At 39.6% G+C, this 22,442-nt stretch overlaps 1 protein-coding gene across 8 annotated transcripts in view; it reads right to left on the bottom strand.

Annotated features, from left to right (window-relative positions):
* PARD3 (par-3 family cell polarity regulator) overlaps positions 1-22,442 on the bottom strand; it is a 725,159-nt gene that overhangs the window by 184,645 nt on the left and 518,072 nt on the right. For 6 of the 8 annotated variants that reach the window (XM_081128409.1, XM_081128401.1, XM_081128404.1 and 3 more), the window contains one exon: positions 6,122-6,232. The exons of the other annotated variants lie outside the window; for them this stretch is intronic. In XM_081128409.1, the coding sequence (XP_080984535.1) occupies positions 6,122-6,232 (111 nt within the window). The remainder of the gene's footprint in view (positions 1-6,121; positions 6,233-22,442) is intronic. 8 annotated transcript variants of the gene reach the window in all.

The raw sequence follows: 22,442 nt of genomic DNA, 5'->3' as shown, positions 1-22,442 counted from the left end.
AAAACAGAAATACCAGTGAATGTGAACTGAATGCAAAACTGGGAGTATATCACTTATGGATGGTCATAGTTCAAAGGCCTACTATTGAAACATAAAGCTTTGAAGGGTGATTATCACTTTGAATAATGGACCATTTCAAGTCATACATTTCCTTAGTAGGTTTATAAATACCCTTCATAGGGAGAATTTAGTAAGAAATTCATTTATTTTTTCATGTCTCCACTATAAGCATTCAGTCTCCTTGGAAATATTTCCAAGAACAACATACTAGGTAGATACAGATAATAATATCATAATAGGTACTCCTTGCTGAGTAACTACAAAAATACAAGCCAGTTAACATTATAAATTTCATTTAATAAAATAAATAATATATGAGATAAATATTTGAGTTGGGGAATTTAACCAGATATCACAGCTAATATTTCATCTTTCAGACCTTCTTTCCTTCCTTCTGTCCCTCCTTGCCATCCATCTGTTAATACAGACTTAGCCTTGAACAGAAAACATTTAACATGATTTTCTAAGAATGTATAAAAATGCAAAAGAAGTCAAAATAAAAATAGATATTAACTTTTAAAAGTTGTATGTGTGGGAAAATCTATTTTATAGAAAAAGAATTAGAAAGGCATAGACCAGTATGTTAACAGTGGTATTATTACAGATAGTTGGTTTTTTTTGTTTTCCTATTTTAATTGTATGGGATTTTATTTCAAATTTTCTGTAGATTTAGAGATAGAATAAATTTATAGTTAGACTTAAAAGTATGTTTTAAACAGGTGAGAATCATGTGGGAAAGAAAACTGAAAAAGAAAGATGGAACAGGATTAAAATTCCTAAGTACACAAAACAGAAATCACAAAGTAGAGGCAGGTCACAACATTCGCTCTAAACTTGCTCTTGGTTCTGTGAAATAATCAACTGATTTCCATGGCCAGTTAGTTGAGAGATGTGGTTGAACCAAGAGCCAAAGGTTGATTCTCTATTCCTGTCTTAGTAACTCATAACGTATACACTAACATAATTAGGGTTTTGAGAAATAATGGAGTAAAGAAATACACATAAATTGGTTTAACCAAGTATTTCTTAAACACATTTGTACATGGAACCCTCTTCTGCTGCTGAACAGTTTTTGGGAAACCCTGCACCACACTGTTCATACACCAACCATTAAAGCCTAAGTGGAGATACCACTGGAGCAAAGACACAAAAGAAAGTCAGAATGTTACTTTTGATACTTGGTCAACAGAGAAAACCACCCGTGTTTCATAATGAAAGCTAAGTAGACCTGAAGTTATACAGATCATTTAATTGCACATGTTCCATTTAGGGTTTAAAGCCCAATCAAACCCTGAGCACACCTGAAAGAGGAACCAGTAAGAGGCAGCAAGCACTGAATTCACACTTCAACTCCAAATGTCAATTGCTTTGCTTAGCTTCCCCGCCTAGCCCAAACTGTGGCCAGCAGCATCTCTGAAGGGGTAGGGTACCTAGGTTCAGAGCTCAGAGCTAGAAGTCAAATTAGCATATCACAGGACCAGCTAACTTCACCCTTGATGTCATCCCAGACTCCCCACTTCTCAAGACACCTTAGGCATGCGGCTCAAGTCTGGGAGGCCAGGACTAGTGGAGCCAGAGGACAGATCCACACTGTAACCTTCCTCATCCATTTCTCCTTGGTGGACAGATGTATTCATGACCCACCTCCCAGTGATGGCAGTGAGTGGACGGAAAAAGGAGGAACTTAGGAAGAATGAAGTCAAATTCAATCTCAAAGCCATACTAAGAAGAATCTAATTTACTTTCACAATCTAAATAGATCTTAACATAGTAGGCAAAACATTTTAAATTATGTTCATTGTCCTTTTAATTTTTCAATATTTATATCTTGAATAATATTCACACTTCATGGATGTGTACAGACAAATAATATTTTAGTACATGGACATGTCATAACTAAGGAATGTCAAGTTTTCTTTATATGGAATCAACCAAAATAATTTTTGGCACTCACAGCTACAGTGGTAAGCAATGTTACAGGAGATGCTTCAAGACTAATCAGCACTGAAGTAAACACTGTGGTGAGAACATAAGCAGGGATTTATTTATTTTTATGTATTTCTCCAATCAAATTCTTTCCAAAGGAGTTGCAGTTTCCAGTTTCAAAGGGAGATTTGCCAACACCAACAGACAGAATAGAAAGGACTTATAAAGCAAGGCTTGCACTATCTAAATAAGAAATACTGAACATGCTCCACTTATGTAATCCATGTATTCACTTGTTTTATCATAAGACACATGAGTTTAAATAAAACATACTTGTAAAAATTGTCATTGAAATACAAAGTAAAAGTTTTCTTTTTTAAAATTTTTTATTTATTGATTTGAGAGAGAGAGAGAGGGAGGGAGAGAGAGAGAGAGAAATATCGACCTGTTGCCCTATCCTTTCATGCACCCATTGGCTGACTTCTGTATGTGCCCAAGTGGAGACCAAACCACAACCCTAGAGCATTAGGACAATGCTGCAACCGTGTTACCCGGCCAGGGCTATAATAGTTTTCTTAAATTATGAAGCTGATTTTTTAATGTAGCATTCACTTGTTCCTTGACCCTAAAAAATTTTTATTCTAGGCCTCCTGTATGTAGTAAATTCATTACGAGTTACCTAGTTCCCTTAAGTATTGCATCATTAAAGGCACAGAGATGGAGGTTAGAAGCAAAACTGGGAAGTAAACTGTGCCTCAGGCAAATTAACAACATAAGTAAAACTATTATGTAAAAATCACTATCTGGAAATAGCTGACTATGGATTATATAAAGCTTTTCTTAAAAAAAAAAATAAATCTTTATTGATTTCAGAGAGTGGAAAGGAGAGGGAGAGAGAGAGATAGAAACATCAATGATGAGAGAGTCATTGATCGAGCCCGCAACCCGGGCATGTGCCCTGACCGGGAATCGAACCCAGATCGCCTGGATCCCAGGTCGACGCTCAACCGCTGAGCCACACCCGGGCTAGATTATAGAACTATCTTGGAAAATATTGATAGAATTCTGCATTGAAACACAGCAGTCATCGTAAACTATAAAAAAGGAAGGTTTAGCCCTAGCCAGTTTTGCTCAGGGGTTAGAGCATTGGGCTGAGGACTGAAGGGTCCTGGGTTCGAGTCCAGAAAAGGGCACGTACCTGGGTTGCAGGCTCCATCCCTGGCCCAGGCTGGGGCACGTGCGAGAGGCAACCAACCGATATGTCTCTCACATCGATGTTACTCTCTTTCTCTCTCTCCCCCTTCCACTCTCTCTGAAAAGCAATGGAGAAAAATATCCTCCGGTGAGGATTAAAAAAAAAAACACACGGAAGATTTAGAATATGAAAATGGTAAAGGAGGTCACCCCCTTTGGATGGTATCACATAGGGGAGAAATATGATGTTTCTTCCCATCACCCAGATTGTTCTCTAACTAAAGTACATATTTGCCTGTGGATAAACCTGAGTTCATACACTTACTTGGTATACACTCTTCCTTTAAGGACAACAAAGTCTTTTAGGATAGAAGTGTATACTATTAAGAGCTTAAATGCCATACTTCACAATTAAGGAACACTGGGTACCCTAGCTTAAAAATAATTTATTAAGTTAGGGGATCCCCAAATTGGTGAGGAGAGACTCCCAGAAATCAAGAAAGGTGAAGTGATTTTAGAAAATAAAAATTGGGCAAGAACCATAAGAATAAATCCAGGCTTGCACCATAAATTAAAATCCGTATTTTCCCCACTTATATATTTTATACTTTGAAAAGCTACAAACAGAGTAAACTATCCTAGCAAAAAAAGAAACCTCAGAAGTATTAGAAAGATGAATGGAAAAATATCCAAGTATTAATTGTTTTTAAAGAAAACTGGTAGAATACTCTTTTTAGTTCATTCACTATTCGTATAAAACCACAAGTGGCCCGGTTCTAGAATTGTAGTGGATTTGGTATTAAAGATGCTGGGCTATAATCCTGGCTATGAGTAATATTTCACTTTATAACTTTGATCAAGGCACCAAAAACTCCCTTACACCCCAGATTATTTGAAATAAAAATAGACATATTAGCTCTTGCTGTGGCAGCTCTGAAAATGAAACATGATACAGAGGAGCTCACTCTAAGACTGTAAATAATAACGAAAGTGTGAGACGGCTTTCTCATCCCCTGAAATTACAGTGAGAAAAATTCTAATCACTTATTTTTAAAAAATGGTTTTCAAGTGTCTGCTTAAGGTACTCTTCATGCATTTCCTTGGTCTTTGGATTCTCAACATGGAGTGATTCAACAATAGATAATATAGGGGTTCAGAACAAGTCTCTCTAGAATGTGCCACTTTGGCATGCAGATTATTTTGAGCTAAAGACAACTGAGGCCCCAAAAAACTCAGGAAAACCTTTTACCTCCTCCTTAACTGCCTAAAGAGGTCTTGGTCCTGAAAGAGAACTATTACCAGAAACAACTATGAAGAATATGAGCCAGATGTGGAAAACTGGGGGAACTTACTTCTTCAAAGTCCTCTCTGTATCCCCTTGCCCCTGGTTGGTGCAACATCTGTTTACCAAACATTTGTTTTTCCATCTTCCTATGAGTTGTCCTAGACACCTACCCCCATCTCGTTAGCTCAGAATAGCATATTAGCCTTGACTGCCTGACTACTTGGGGCCTCATATTCTTATGGAGCCCTCATAACTATGAAATTAAATTTGATTTTCTCCTGTCAATCTGTCTTACATCAATTTAATTCTTTGACCAGCCAGAAGAACCCAGAAGGACAGAGAGAAAATATTTCCTTCCCAACAATACCAATCTTTCTGGAAGAGAGAGAATAAAATTTAAGTTAAAAATGTCACAAAATTAGAGGAGAGTGAAATAGAGGGATAAAACAGAAAAAAACACATCAGGTATGAAAGGAAAAAAACACAGTAAAAATTAACAGCCTTCTCAATTCTTATTATAAATGAAAGTGTTTTAAATGAGATATAAAAATTCAGGTTTTTTTCCAGATGAGTGATTCTTAAAAATTAACATAATATAGTACCTACTCAAAGATGAATGAGACAGGACTGTAAATATTTCTTTGTGATTTTAAAAAATGATCATAAATTCAGCTTTAATTTATACATCTAATGCCTTAATATCTCCATGCAAAATATCTTAACTAAAACCAATAAAACTCATTTTAATATATGTACCCCGATGTTCATAGCAGCACAGTTTACAATAGCCAAGATCTGGAAACAGCCCAAGTGCCCATCAGTAGATGAGTGGATAAAAAAGCTGTGGGACATTTATACCATGGAATACTACGCAGCTGTAAAGAAGAAGAATCTCGTACCCTTTGGGACAGTATGGATGGACCTGGAGAATATTATGCTAAGTGAAATAAGCCAGGCAGCGAAAGACAAACATCACATGATCTCGCTTATACGTGGAATCTAAAGAACTTATTAAACTGAGGAACAGAATAGATTCAATGACATGGAAGCACGGATCAGACTCACGAATGTCAGAGGGATGGAGGAGGGCAGGTGGAGGGGGAGAGAGTAACCAAAGAATTTATATGCATATATGCACAACCCAAGGACAGGGACAATGGTGGGGAGAGGGACTGGGGAGGGGGATGGGATGGGGTGGAATGGGTCACTGGCGAGAAAAAGGGACATCTGTAATATTTTAAACAAAAATAAAATTTTAAAAAATAATAATAAAATAAAATTCATTTTAATGCCCCAAATAAGTATAAGGTTAGTCTTTTAATCTTTCTTTACATTGTATTTAGCCCATAAAAATCAACTGAATGTAAATTCTTTACACTTACTATTTTTAAATTTTTTTATTGATTTTAGAGAGAGGAAGGGAGAGAAACACTGATCAACTGCCTCCCGTATATGCCCCCATCAGGGATCAAACCAACAACTTGGGTATGTGCCCTGACTGGGAATCAAACCCACCACCTTTTGGTGCATGGGACAACACTCTACCCAACTGAGCCACACTGGTGGGCCAGGGTCAAATTCTTTATATCAAAAAAAATAAGAATAGAAAGAAAAGAAGAACCTCTAATGAGGCTTAATCAAATAACTGAAGTCTACCTCTCCTGCTCCTGCTTCATTCGTATTCTCTCCTCTTCTGAAGTAAGGGAGTCCTGTATTTTTATTTTACCCGTTTTCTCAATCTTGTCATCTTTTCGATGTTTGCCAAACCTGTTGACAACAAAAAATTCTAACTTGTCAATATATACAAAATGAGTTCTTTTGCGATAAAGAAATATGTACCCAATGAAGTGTGAGCTCCCTAAAAATAAGGGCCAAAATGTCCCCTGTAGTTCACTAGTTTTGCCCAGTATTAATATATTTAACCAGATTATTTTATTTCTTTTTAGTTAAAACTTTCCAGAGAAAATCCTTTTGGAAAATGGCCTGAATACCCATTTTTCTTTTGCAAACAAAAATAAACAACACAATAACAGAAACCTTGAGTTCATCCTTATTAATCAAATAACTAATCAATGTATAGGACAGAGTGCCGATTACTGGGTGATAAATGTCTGCACTGGACTGGATGATAAATGTTTCTGTTAGGACTGAAGAATGATAATCCACAATCATCTGTTTAATAACCTCTCCATAACAACTATTCTTTATTTTCTCAGTCAGGTTTATTGGAAACTTCACCATGGTTTAAAAACTGAAAAGGTCATGTTTGCAAGGTTTAAAGTGCAAATGATAATTTACAGTGCTATAATACTTTTAGTGTACAAAACTTAAAGCTTTAAGGCATTGTCATCAGATTTTTTTCCTAAATCTGATGGAAAGCAGTTGCTGAAGGAGGACTCTTTGACTTGGAAATCTACATATGATAAAAACAAAACAAAACACACCCGCAATTCAAAAACAGTCCAAACAACCTTCCACAGGTGGGCATTGAACTTGAGGCTCTCTAAGAAAACACTAAAAAACCTCAGACTTGGTATCAATTCTTTTTACTGCTCCATTATTTTTGAAATAAAACACCATGTTGTCTGAAACACATGTGCTACATACTCTAAAATAATCTTCATCTATAGTGATTTGGTGACCAGATGTTTCAAAAAAGAAATATTTTATAGACAGTTACTCAATGAAGTATTCATAAACATGTAAAGTATACTGATATTTCTATGTGAGGATAACATAGAAATCTGGCTTTGTTGACAATCATATAAAAAGAGAGGAGTGAAAGAGTAGGTTGAAATTTGAAATAAAAGAGAGAAAAGTATTTGGATTAATGGATTGGTCAGTAGCATAGGTCGTTATTTTATTAATACAAATATGATGTCAAATATTGGTCGATTTGTGAAGTGTGCATGGGAATATCTCAGATGTTAACTGAAGTAACATCATGTATGCACAGGTATGTAAGGAAGAGGAAGCATCCTTAAAGTGTGAAAACAGAAATGTTAACACCACAACCACTATTACTTTAAAAGTTATGTATATTACTAGATAGCACTCAAAACTGGCTGTAAAATTAACTTCTATAAAGCAAATACACCCTTAAATTTTAATGTAATTTAGAAATTGGAAGATCATTATAAATGAAAGAAAAGAAATAATCCCAACAACTTAAGTCTAGCATCTGACCACTTTTCACAAGGGATACAATATATACTATCTTTTAAAACTATTAAATGCAAAGCATTAAGAGTAAAAACTTTCTCTTTCCTTAATTTTTATTACATCAATAATGCTTAAAAGTTAAGCATAATGATTGAGATTATAAAATGAATAAATAAATATTAAAAAAAGGATACATCTCATTAGAAGCCAACATCTAAAACGTAATGTCTATTCATTTGACAAAAATTTACTGAGCACCTACAGAGCATCAAAGATAAAAACTTTATTTTTTAAAAATAGTTCAGTGGAGAGGAGAGGGCTAGACAGATTAACTTCAGCGTCATCATCATGTAGACAGTATTTAAAGCCCATGTGAATTTCCAACCAAATAACTATGCAACAACGAGGCATCTGGAAATATAAAATGTATTAAATGCTGGGATAGTTCAGTCAAGATGACAACATAGGTAAAGGAAAGTACTCACTTCCTCCCACAACCACATCAAAATTACAACTAAACTACAGAACAACCGTCATTCACAACCGCCTGAAATCTGGCTGAATGGAAGTCCTACAACTAGGAAATTAAAGAAGTCTCATTGAAACTGGGAGGGGGGTCAGAAATGCAGAAGAGGCTGGTCCCACACCTACATGTGGCAGATAAAAATTAGGAGGGGTATCTTGGCTGAGGAGGTCTTCCCTGAGGAGCAAGGGGTCCCAGCCCCACATCAGGTCCCCTAACCCAGAGCTCCAATACCAAGAAGAGATGTCATCATAACTTCTGGCAGCAAAAATCAGCAGGGATTGGGGCTAAGTGAGACACAGGGCGTCAGGAGTCCCAGGCATTCCAAAGAAACCTACACAAACTCACTTGCTTTGAGCTCCAACACTGGAACAGATCTTGAAAGGCACCAGGGACTTATGGGAAGGAACTGAATTCTCTGGCTTCAGGACAAGGGCTGGAGGGGCAGCTTTCTCCCAGACATAAGGGCTGCCAGAGGACATTGTTCCTTTTCTGAGTCCTCCCAACACAGAGCTGATAGGCAGGCACAAATCTAAGTCTCCATCAACCTGGCTAACCCTGTTTGCCCCACCCTGGTGATTCTCTGAAACCCCATCCACCCAACTTTTGGGCCCAACAAAGCTCTTTCAAGTGGCTTTTCCATACAAGCAAACTGTCTTGGATCATGCTGTAGATTCTCCTAAAAGCTCTCAAACAAGCAGCATCTGGCCTCAGTGTGCCCTACACCTCTCACTGAGTGGCCCCAGGCCCAGTGCAAGCAGCAGCACACCTTGGTTTACATCTTGGCCTCTCCCAGGCACCTCTAGGCCCAGCACAAGTAGCGGTCATCTGCAGATCTCTTTGTAGCTCATGCCAGGTAGCCCTGGGCAGGGCATAGGTGGCAGATGACTTTGGCCTGCACCTCCCAAGAGGCCCCAAACCCAGTGCAACCAGGAGACAGCTTCAGACCACATCAAAGCACCACCCAACCACCTCCACAATTAACACACTCAAGGGGCAAACTCAGCAGGCAGCAGAGCCCCAATGAAGTTTAATCCCGCTCCATGGAGTCAGCCCCTCCACAGCTGATCCTCCACATTGGTTGTAGCCTGTCCTTTCAGTCATCTGGCCTGGGGGTAAATCCCTCCCATTGAGGTGCCAACAGCATCCAAGGTTCAACTACTACAGGAGGGTGCACACAGCCCACATGGGGGAGCACCTAGAATGCCCAGCACAGGTGATTAGGGAAGCTGTACCACTGGACCCTACAGGACACCTATTATCTAAGGCCACTGTACCAAGTCTGGGAGAGGTAGCAGCTCTACCCAATACACAGAAACAGACACAGGGAGGCAGCCAAAATGAGAAGACAAATAAATATGTTCCAAATGAAAGAACAAAACAAAACTGCAGAAAAAGTAAAGGAAATCGAGACAAAAGATTAAAGATGACAGCTGGATGAGTGGAGCTGCACTGACACTCTCCTGAGACCAAGCTGGAATTACAACTAAAATATAGAAAAACCATCCTGAATAATCAACTGCAACTGAAGATGAGCTGGAAAGAACACTCATAACCAAGCAGGAAAAGTGGAGACCAGAGAGACTGGTAGGAAGTGCGAAGGCGTGAGAGGGCGGGTGGGGCTCCTACAGGCAGCAGCTGAAGGTCCAGAGGATTCCCACCGAGGACTCTGAGGCCTAAACCCCAGGCTGGGCTTCCCAGTCCAGAGCACCAGAACTGAGAAAGGTGCCCACAAGACAACTAGCTGTGAAAAGCAGCAGGGTTTCTGTCAGCCAGGGAGAGACGGCTGGAGCTGGAGGCAAACTCTTAAGGTCCAAAACACAAAGTTTCATGTGCAGCCACTCACCCGGGGCTCCAACAGAGAGAGGGCGGAGTGGACTGGAGCTGTGTGTGGAGAATATAAGGTTGTGGGCTCTGGAGACTGAGATCAGAAGGCACCTGTCTGGATTCCTGTGCTGAGTCATTCCGCCATACTGCAGAAGACATCATTCGCAGGCAGACAATTTGCTGCTTTTGCCTGGGGGAGGGGGGAAGCATTGCCACATCCTACTGTCAAAACTCTTGCTCTACCCAGAAGAATTCCTACAGCCTGAGGCTCATTAAAAGAATCAGATTAATCAGTCTGCAGGAAGAGGCAGAGCTCAGAGTGCTTTTGAGTTTTTGCCTGATCTGCTTCTGGACCTGGGTCTTGGAAAAGCAGACTTTGGTGTGCATCTTGGTCCTGTCTAACCACATCCAGTCCCAGCAGAGGAGATCTTAAGGTGAGGGTTGTTGACATCTCTAAACCGGATACTCAGGGCCAGTCACAAACTGCATGTGACACTGGCCTGCACCAGGGACCCTCCAAAAAGACTAAGAGTCCTAGCAGATCTACTTAATACATAGAAACAAATCCAAACAGGCAGCCAAAATGAAGAGACAAAAAAACTAGCCCCAAATGAAAGAACAAGAAACATCTCCAGAAAAAGAGCTCAATGAAATGGAGATAAAAAATCTATCAGATATAGAGTTCAGAATACTGATTGAAAGGATGCGCAACAGCATGAAAAAAGATATGGAAACTATGAAGGAAATTAAGAATGACATAGCAGAAATAAAGAATACACTGGAAGGAACAAAGAGCAGGTTAGGGAGAACTGAAGATCAGATCAGTGAATTATAAGAGAGGGTAGGACAATCACTCAATCAGAGATCCTAAAAGAAAAAACAATTAAAAAACTGGAGGACAGTTTAAGGGAGCTGTGGGACAACATGAAAGCAACAATATTTGCATCATAGGAATGCCAGAGGAAGTGGAAAGTAAATAAGGGTTAGAGAATCTGTTTGAAGAAGTAATGGCAGAAAACTTCTCTAACCTGGTGAATGAAAAAGTCACACAAGTTCAGGAGGCACAGAGAGTCCCAAGTAAGAAGAATCCAAAGAGGTCCAAGCTCAGACACACCATCATTAAAATGCCAAGAATTCAAGACAATGAGAGCATCTTAAAGGCAGTAATAGTAAAGCAATCTGTTACCTAGAAAGAAGCTCCCATAAGGTTGTCATCTGACTTCTCATCAGAAACTTTACAGGCCAGAAGGGAATGGTATGAAGTATTCAAGGTAATGCAAAACAAGGATCTGAAACCAAGACTACTCTATCCAGGAACACTATCATTCAAGATAGATGGTGAAATAAAGGGCTTCCCAGGCAAAAAAAAGGCTAAAGGAGTTTTTCACCACCAAATCAGCATTGCAGGAAATGTTAGAGGAACTGCTATAATCAGAAGTAGAAAAAGAGAGAAAGAGAAACAGAGGCATAAAGAAGTAAAATGGCAATAGATAAGTATCAGAAAACATAGGCAGCAAAACCTCAGACATCTCTCGTAGCAATATGTTTGACAATACAACTCCCAGGGCAGGAGAAACAAAGGAGAAAATAAACAAATACGACTACATCAAAATAAAAAGCTTCTGCACAGCAAAAGAAACCATTAGCAAAACAAAAAGAGAGCCCATAATAAAAGGGAGAACATATTTGCTAATGACACATCTGATAAAGGGTTAATATCCAAATTACATAAGGAATTCCTACAACTTAACAGAAGGAAGAGAAACAATCCAATTTTAAAGAGGGCAAAGGACCTAAATAGAGACTTCTCCAAAGAGGACATACAGATGGCCAAGAGACAGATGAAAAAATGCTCAAAGTCACTACATTGCCCGTGGGAATGCAGACTGGTGCAGCCAGTATGGAAAGCAGTAACTGAGTTTTCTCAAAAAATTAAAAACTGAACTGCCATTGATCCCACTTCTGAGACTATATCCTAAGAAACCCAAAAGACCAATCAGAAAGAATTTATGCACCCCTATGTTCCTAGAGTGCAATTTACAATAGCTAAGATCTGGAAACAGCCCAAGAACTCATCAGTATATGAGCAGATAAATAAGCTGTGGTACATTTACACCATGAAATATTATGCAGCTTATCCTTTGGGGCAGTATGAAGGGAACTGGAGAGTACTATGCTAAGCAAAATAAGCCAGTCAGAGAAAGGCAAGTACCACATGATCTCACTCATATGTGGGATGTAATAAACAAAATAAGCTGATGAAGAAAATAGACCCAGAAACATAGAAGCATGGATCATGCTGAAGGATCTCAGAAGGAAGGTGGGTTTGGGGGAGTGGGTGGGGAGAGATTAATCAAACAACTTATATGTTTATAAGCATAATCCATGGTCACAGACATTGATATGGGGAAAGCCTGGGTGTGAGGTGGATGCGGGGTGGAGGGGGTCAATGGGGGAAAAAGGGGACGTCTATAGTAGTTTCAACAATAAAGATAAATTTTTTTTAAGTGGAGAAAAGCAATCTACTAGATGTAGAGTTCAAAACACTGGTTATAAGGATGCTCAATGAACTTAGGGGAAGAATAGATGAACTTAGTGAGAACTTCAACAAAGAGACAGGAAACACAAAAAAGGAACTAGAAAACATAAAAAAGAACCAGTCAGAAATGAAGAATACATTAACTGAAATGAAGGTACATTACGGGGAATCAACAGTGGAGTAGATGAAGCAGAGAATCAAATCAGAGACTTGGAAGATATGGAAGCAAAGAACACCCAATCAGAACAGTAAAAAAGAGAAGAGAATTTAAAAAAATGAGGATAGTATAACGAGCCTCAGGGACAACTTCAAGTGTACCAACATTCACATCATGGAAGTGCCAGAAGAAGAGAAAGAGCAAGGAATTGAAAACCTATGTGAAAAAATAATGGCAGAAAACTTCCCTAACCTGGTGAAGGAAATAGACTTACAAGTTCAGGAGGCAGAGAGAGTCCCAAGCAAGAAGAAGCCAAAGAGGCCTACAACCAGACACATCATAATTAAAATGCCACAATTTAAGACAAAGAGAGATTCTTAAAATCAGCAAGAGAAAAGAAGTTAGTTACCAACAAGGGAGCACCCATATGACTGTCAGCTGATTTCTCAAAAGAAACTTTGCAGGCCAGAAGGGATTGGCAAGAAATATTGAAAGTGATGAAAAACAAGGACCTACAACCAAGATTACTCTACCCAGCAAATCAAGATTTGAAGGAAAATTAAAGAGCTTCTCAGACAACAAAAAGCTGAAGGAGTTCATCACCACCAAATCAGAATTAGAAGAAATGTTGAAGTGTCTTATTTAAGAAGAAAAAAGATAAAAAATATGAACAATAAAATGGCAATAAATACATATCAATAAATGAATCTAAAAATCAAAATAAATGAACAAGCAGAACAGAAACAGAATCTCAGATACATTTTTTAAAATGTTTTTATTGATTTTAGAGAGTGGAAGGGAGAGGGAGAGAGAAATAAAAACATCAGTGATGAGAGAGAATCATTGACCAGCTGCCTCCTGTATGCCCCCTACTGTGGACTGAGCCCACAACATGGGCCTGTGCCCTGACTAGGAACTGAACCATTATCTCCTTGTTCACGGGTCCATGCTCAGCCACTCAGGCCAGGCGTCATAGATACATTTTGATGGTAGCCAGACTGGAGGGGGTTTGGGGGGAATGGGTGAAAATGGTGAAGGGATTTAGAACAAATTATTAGTTATAGTGTAGTCATGGGGGTATTTTTAAGTACAGCATAGGGAATATAGTCAATAATATTCCAATAACTATGTACGATGTGAGATGGATATGAGATTTTTCAGGATGATCACTTAGTAAGTTTTATAATGTCTAATCACTGGGTGTACACTGAAACTAATATAATATTGTATGTCAAGTGTAATTGAAAAATAAAAAATGATTTAAAAAAATGTATTAAATTCTAATTTCAAGAAAAGTCTAAGTTCAAGTCTTAATATATGGTATATATTTTTTAACTAGGTACTCCTAAAGGTAAAACATTTTAACCATTTAGTGTTTTCAGTTCATAAATGTTCTTCAAATGATACAATGATGCCAATATTGAGTTATTTTTCTGTTTTTAAAGACACTGTGCTGGTTCACATTCTAGACTACATACATTCACCCATGTATCTTATTTGAGAAACATTAGTCGGTGACACAAAATGCATTATGTATCTCTACCAAAGGTACAGTTTAATCTTACAAGAAGATCTCATATATCTGCCCTTTAAGTTATTAATAAAGAGGAAAAACTGACTGATTTTTTCCATGTTTCAAAACAGTTTCGATATTTTCACCTGCAAACTTAACAATGAGTTTAATTACCTATGTTAAATCTGTTCTTTTTAAGTATGTGTTTGTTGATTTCTTTTAGAGAAGAAGGGAGAGGGAGAGAAGGAAATATTGATGACAGAGAAACATCGATCAGCTCCGTCCTACCTGGCCACCACAAGGGATTGAGCCTGCAACCCAGGCATGTGCCCTGACTGGGAATCAAATCTGCACCTCTTGGTAAATGGGTCGACATTCAACCACTGAGCCACAACGGCAGGGCATGGTAAATCTTTTTTATAACAATCTTGGTCTTACTTTGTAAAGAAAGTTTTAGTTTTATATTTAAGTCCACCAACATTCAGCTTTTTATCTTAAGTACAAATGATTTAAAAGAAGAAAAATAGAAACCTGACTCACATTTAAGAATTGCATTTTTTTCTTATTGTATTGGTATTCAAATATTAGTTTCCTGGACTGTTCCCTAATCTATTTTTATAAATAAACTGTTACAGTGTACTTTGCTTTTTTAAATCGTAGACTAAAGATTATTGTATAAAAAAGTAAAGAAATCACAGATAAAATGTTTGTAGACAGGCTTCAGGACATTTCCCTTTGTACTTGCTTTAGTTAATAAATTATGTAATTTCTTTAATGCATACTATAAAAATCACACCATATTATTTTATAATGGGGGTAAAAATGAATCCCTCAGCTGTAATTTTTTGATAAAATGAAGAAAAGACTAAGCAAAAAAATATATACCAACCATTCTAGAATATAAAAAGGGAAAATTAAGTAGATACTCCCTCATGCACTCTATTTCCCAGTATAGTCTAGTGTACTTCTTAATTTATAGCTGCTTAACTCTTCCAGAAAAAAGGAGGAGGTCATTGAAAATTTTCAGCTACACATACTCAAAAAGTAAGTTTCACAGCTGAAATCAGTAAATGACCTATAAAGACAATCATTTCATACCAAGGTGTTTAAAGAGACTGAATAACCGTCAGGCTCTGGGTGCTTTGAGACTCTGCCTGATTTGCTTCTGGACTCAGGGTTTGGAAAGCAGATCCTGGTGCACATCTCGGTCCATTCCAAATGCAGCCAGCACTACCAGAAGGAACCACAAGCTGTGGAGTGTGGAAAGTTTCAAACAGGGTACTCAAGGTCAGTCACAATCAGCATCTGACATTGGCCTGCACCAGAGACCATTCAAAAGAATGGGAGTCCTAGCAGATATACCTAATACATAGAAACAAATCCAAATAGGCAGCCAAAATGGGGAGATGACAAAAAACAAGCCCCAAAGGAAAAAAACAAGAGAAGTCTTCAGAAAAAGAGCTCAATGAAATGGAGATAAGCAATCTATCAGATACAGAGTTCAAATACTGATTGGAAGGATGCTCAACAGCATGAGAAAAAAAATGGAAACTATGAAGGAAACCAAGAATGATATAGTAGAAATAAAAAATACATTGGAAGGGATAAACAGCAGATTAGGGGAAGATGAGGATTGGATCAGCAAATTAGAAGACAGGGTAGAAAAAAAGCACTCAATTAGAGAACCAAAAAGAAAAAACAATTTAAAAAACAGGAGGACAGTTTAAGGGAGCTGTGGGACAACATAAAATGTAACAATATTCACATCATAGGAATACCAGAAGATCTAGAAAGTAAGCAAGTGTTAGAGAATCTGTTTAAAGAATTAATGGCAGAAAACTTCCCTAACCTGGTCAAGAAAAAAGCCACAGAATTTCAGAAGGCACAGAGAGTCCCAAGCAAGAAGAACCCCAAAAGGCCCACACCCATCATAATTAAAATGTCAAAAATGCAAGACAAAGAATCTTAAAGGTAGCAAGAGAGAAGCAATCTGTTAACTACAAAGGAGCTCCCATAAGGCTATCAGCTGACTTCTCATCTGAAACTCTATAGGTCAGAAGGGAATGGCATGAAGTATTCAAGGTAATGTATAACAATAATATGAAACCAAGACTAGTCTATCTAGCAACATTATCATTCAAAATATGAAATAAAGAGCTTCCCAGACAAAAAAAGTTTAAAGGAATTTATCACCACCAAACCAGCATTGAAAGAAATGTTAAAGGGACTGTTGTAATAAGAAGCTGAAACAGAAAATGAGAAACATAGGCATAAAGAAATAAAATGGCAATAGATAAGTACCTATAAATAATAATGTTAAATATAAATGGATTAAATGCTGCAATCAAAACACATAGGGTAGCTGAATGGGTAAGAAAACAAGACCCAAATATATGCTGTCTACAAGAGACCCACCTCAATGTAAAAGACACACAGGTTGAAAAAACAACAACACACTTCTGGATGACTTTAAGAGACATATCAACAGCAATACAGTCACAGTAGGGCACTTTAACACCCCACTGACTTTACTGGATAGATCTTCCAGACAAAAAATCAACAAGGAAATTGACTCTAAATGACACACTATGTCAGATGGACATTTACAGAACATTTCACCCCAAAGCTGCAGAATATACATTCTCCTCAATTGCACATGGGACATTCTCAAAGACAGACCACATGTTAGGACACAAAACAACTCTCCACAAGTTCAAGAAGACTGAAATCATATCAAGCATCTTCTAGGACATTTTTATCATGGAATACTATGCAGCTATAAAAAGGAAGGATCCCTTATCCTTTGAGACAGCATGGTGGGACCTGGAGAGTATCATGCTAAGTGAAATAAGCCTGTCAGAGAAAGACAAGTGTCACATGATCTTACTCATATGTAGAATCTTATGAGCAAAATAAACATTAACAAAATAGATTCAGAGACATAGAAGCATGGAGCAGAGTGATGAATCTCAGAGGTAATGCAGGGGTGGGTGGGTAGAAATAAATCAAAGTACTTATATGCATATATGCACAACCCATGGACACGGACAATGCTGGGGAGAGGGACTGGGGAGGGGGATGGGACGAGGTGGAATGGGGCATTGGGAAGAAAAAGGGGCATCTGTAATATTTTAAACAAAAATAAAATTAAAAAACAAAAAAACAAAAACATTGATGAGTTTCATGCTATTAAACCACCATTTTGGTTTTTAGTAAACCTAATTCTCTCTGCAGTGTAAATGATATTAAAATGTTTTACTATATTTTATACTGTTAATAAAATTAGACATCGTCAGAAAAAATTATGCTGAATGATAAAATAAGTATATAATTGGCTTTGTAATGAAAGGGCTTTTCTTAGTATCACATGTAAAAACACAATGCAGTAAAAGGAAAGTCTTAAAAATCTGCTGCCATATTTAAAAGTAGATAAGAGAATAGCCAGAACCAGTTATCTTAAAAGCTTTGAGGAATAATATTTAAAATTGAGATTTTCTTCAAAAACAAACCAAAAAAAAAAAAAAATGTCAGCTAGAAATCTGGTATTGCCAAGGCCTTAACACGCAAGAAGGTATTTTCTACAATGCTTGTCTTCCTATTTACCCTAAGATGTATAGGTTAGGGGATAGAGCTTGGCTGAGGAAGGGAACTGAATATGCGTCAAATGCAAATTCAGGGTCAGAGACCAGAAGCCATCTCTCCTCCCTCAGTGCCCAGCTCCTGCCTTGGAGTAGTCAACACAGCTATTTAACTCAATGCCCTGCCCTGAATGTTGCCCCGGTTTCTACATATTTGAATATCATATGATTCAATCTCTGCCTTTCTCCATGAATTTTCTTATCTCTTTCCGGAAACTTCCAGTTGCTTCTGGTGCACACACGTGTGTGTACAGCCATTGTGCTAACCTGTCTTTGACTACTGCCTGCTGTGATAATGCTGTCATTTGCTCTAAAGTTCCTTGAGAGATAGCAGCTACCCAGTAAGCTGAGTTCAAGACCCTATACAGCAAAATCTCATACTCTGCTGTGTCCCTCCTGTATCCAAACCCATCTGCATGCCTTGGGAGCACACTGCCCACTCAAATCAAAGCAATATCATGAGCTTTTAACATCATTCCTCTCTAGTCCTTTGGGTCCTACTTTTCCTAAACAGCTTCAGATCCACGTTTCTCTAGACAATCTTTTTCAACTGATTCTGGTACTGTCTTTTTCCACATCTTGGTGTAAGTTTTGACTCTTCTCAACCCATCACTCTGATCTCTAATGCAATTATGAACTTACTGTCTTAAAGGCCTAAAAGCTAACTGCTCTAAATTTTATGTAAAGAAAAAACTCTAGCCATGTATCTCTGTAGCTTGTTCTATTGTATTTTTGTCCATGTGCACTGAAGGTACATATGCACATGTTTCTGAAAATCAAAGTCTAGGGATTAGTCATCTCATCCAATGTCTTTGACAGAGAAGAAAATGAGGCCCAGGAGGTATGCAGAGGTGCCCAAAGTCACAGTGTAGGCTGGAAATAGCATTCGGGTCCCCTCATAGCTAGTTTAGATATCTCAGTGGCTCTGAACTTGGATATTCCTCTAGGAAAGAAAATTCCCAGACCTGTGAAGTTCACTTTCTGTAAATCCTAAGCACTTGTTGCATGCTCTTATGATTATTTAATTATACTTAAACAGAATTTATTGAAATCTTATTATGGGCTTCATCTCACTGATTCCCACAAACAGTGTATAAAGTGAGTATTATAAGCCTCCTGTTTAGGGGCCACCTCAGGAAGCAGAGGGAAATTTAATAACTTAGCAGGTGATATAGCAAGAAATCACAAAGGCAGATTTTGGACCAAGACTCTATTTACCACACCCAGCCACCTCAAAAACCTTTAAGGAACCAAAGACAGACAGCTACTCTGTTCTTTTCACTGAGAGCAGATGGTTAAAACATCTTTGTTGAAGTAAATGAGATAAATCCTGCACTGCCTGTGGCAACAAGGTCCAACGAACATTGTTCCCAAGTGGAATTTGTCTATAAAGGCCAGGAATCTCTGTATGCAACTGATCCTAATCATTGGAAAGAATAGTAAAAACTGCCCACAAACCCATTCCCAGGCATGGCCAATATTCCTAAATGCAGTAACACTCCAAAAGTCAAAACTGTCTTTACTGACATGTGCAAATACTGCCAGGCAATAGCAGAAACATGTCAAACTGCCCAAACCCAATCACAGGATAAGAAAGCAAAAATTCAGTGCATGCATTTATATGTTACAATGATGTGCTCATAGTTTCTAGACTATTTTTTTGTTCCTCAGCCTCCATTTTATAAATGAGAAAAGAAAAAAAAAAGTCTTTAATATGTCCTTTCCATACAGGGTCTTACATAGTTTAGTAACGTTTTCGGAAATCGTGGCCATGATAGTGTACTAATGTGCTCAGCAGTAGATTGTGGCAATGGTGGTTGAATCAGGAAAGAGCAGGCTGATTATAAAAAGCAGAGAGCTCCTATTTAGGCAAAAAACAAAACAAAAAATAACTTTGTTATCAACAGTGATGAAGAGGGAGCCTTAGACAATGGTACATGACAACTAGCTAGTGCTTTTGCAAAATGGGATGCAGTTTTGAGTTGATGGAGTTTAGCAGGGTTTCTCTTTAAACAAAAATTCACAAACCTGAGAATCATTATTTGATTGGGTGCAGTTTTCATCAGTGCTAGTCTGATTAGATTTAATAAACTAAATTTGTGTTGCCTGGCATCCAGGGAAAAAGAGGTGACTTTTTCTATAGAAAGCATTTCTTTTACTTAGCCAAGCTAGAACAGTCTTTAGATGTACAATATACCCTTAATGAACAACATGTCCTTCTCGGGGCTCCCATTAAATGTCCCTATAAGTGCATTTGGACCCTTAAAGCCTGTGTTATCTAATCAAGGGTGCACTGATATGCCTAGTCACTCTCCACTTCAACAGTCCTAGAAAGATACAAAACAAGAAAGTATTAAAACAACAATTAAACTGAACCAGCACATTATCAGTTTTGTTTTACAAGAATCACAGTAAACTCCAAAGATCTTAAAAACAAAAAAAAAAACTACACACATGCACACACACACACTGTGGGACCCAGGTATAAAGACTTAAGAAAAAAAAAACAACCAAGCAAACACAGTAATCCTTCAAAACACAAGAAAAATACCTAAATAATTCTAAAAATAACATTGGGGAGAGGGAAGATGGCCCTGTGAGAAGCAGCAGAGCGTCCCTGCTCCCAGCCACGGATTCGACTTCCTCCTAAAATCCTACGTAACCAGCTTGAAACAACCAGAGAAACACACCTGAGTGGACGGAGTGCGAGTAGGGAGAACTGAAGACACATCACGGAGTCGGGTAAGAGAGGGGGGCGCAGGAAGGGGGAGTCCCCCTGAAGCTGTGCTGGGAGCCGAGCCCCGAGGCTTGGAGGCTGCAAAGCTCCCTCCCCTCGGGAGTGCGGACAGCATCCAAACGCGGGGACCCCACACCCGGAGCGATGAGGGTAAGGAGCGCCCCGCGCACAGGGCAGAGGGACCCAGGGGAGTGGTGTGCCCATGAGGAGGGGACGGCGCCTTCCTAGGAAACAAAGCCTCTAATGGCTGACGCGACCAGCCTCTAATGCTCAGTGTGCTGACCATGGGAAGGGCTGTCCCAAGGTGTGTGGCACCCAAGTGGTAAGGGACCAGAGGACTGGACTGAGCAGACACACACAGGGACCCTCTGCCTCCCTGTGGGGCATTGTGTTGAGCCCCAGAAAGCACGGGGAAGGGGAGGAGCCCTCTTGCCCTGAGCTCCAGGAGCAGAGAGGCTGGGACCCGAGACCAGCCCTGAGGGCGTCCTCCCGCTCTGAGCTCCAGGTGGGGAGAGTCTGGGATCTGCGACCAGCCCTGAGGGGCCCTGTGGTGGCGCGTAGAGCTGCCCCAGCTTTGCAGAGACCAGCAGTGTGGGGAGCTGCAGGGAGCTGACTTTGGGTCCCCTCCCGCTGGGTGCCTTGGTGCCCGGGAAGCCGTACCTTGCAGGGCAGTCTCTCTGTCTGTGTGTTGCTTTGTGCATTTTTTGAGTTTGACACCAGAACTGGCTTCACCTTCCCAGCATGCACTGGGTGGACAAACCAGCAGAGGCTGGGTTGGAGTCTGCACAGTAGACTGTCTGAGGGGCGGGCCTGGTGCGACCAGCCAACCAGAGCTGAGCAGGGAGGGGCGGAGCCTTCCTGCCTCTCCTGCAGCCAGGAGCACCCCCCCCAACAGGAAAGGGGTGGGTCCTGCTCACTGAGGCCCCAGACACATCCCCAGGGCACAGCCCTGAGGGGGAAGGGAGAGCAGCTCACAGGAGGGCATTACAGGAATAAGACTTTCAGGGACTGTGGTTTGGGAACTGGAGGAAAAGCTGAAAACCCCTCCTGGGAACTGGGCAGGCAAAGGGCCCACCAGAATGTGTTTTTTTGTTGTTTGTTTTGGGGTTGTTTTGGGGTTGTTGTTTTTTTTTTAAACATATCTTTATTGGTTTCAGAGAGAGGAAAGGAAGGTGAGAGAGAGAGATAGAAACATCAATGATGAGAGAGTCATTGATCGGCTGCCTGGCCCACAACCAGGGCATGTGCCCTGACTGGGAATCGAACACCCCATCTCCTGGATCCTAAGTCGATGCTCAACCACTGAGGCACGCCTGGCAGGGCCAGAATGTTTTTTAATCAAACCCACTGAGCCCAGGCTGCTGAAACAGCCCAGACAGAAAAGGCAACAGGCTGAAATCAATCTGAAGCTGCAGCAGGACAGAGCCTGGGGAACTAGAATCAGAGGACAGGGTAGAGACTGAGGAGCTGGCTGTGGAGCAGAGACTAATCCCCGCAGAGTGAGCGCCTGACAGCGAAACCTCTAAGGGGAGTGATACCCTGGGCTACACTAGCCACCCTGCACCCTAAAGACTCTACAGAAGACTCTGGAGTAAGACCAGGCAACTACAAGTTTGCAAAATAGCTGATAAGAGGAGGTTGTCCACAGAGAGGCTCACATCAACCGTCTACCTAAGGACACCAGAGCCAAACCTAGACGGCTCCTCACATTGGGTGATACACAAGTACCTCCCAGGAGAACTGAAATCAGCACACAAAACAGAGCCTCAGACAACACAAGCGACCCAGAGGAAACCCAGTGGATTGACTGTCTTTTTTTTTTTTCTTCTCCTTTTTCCTTAGGAAGAAGAGAAAGGGAGAAAAAATCATTTGTTTTTTTCT

The sequence above is a fragment of the Miniopterus schreibersii genome, assembly GCF_964146895.1.
Source record: "Miniopterus schreibersii genome assembly, chromosome: 1".
Lineage (NCBI taxonomy): Eukaryota > Metazoa > Chordata > Mammalia > Chiroptera > Miniopteridae > Miniopterus > Miniopterus schreibersii.
The sequence above is the reverse complement of the archived record's forward strand: the minus strand, read 5'-3'. Positions and strand labels throughout refer to the sequence as shown.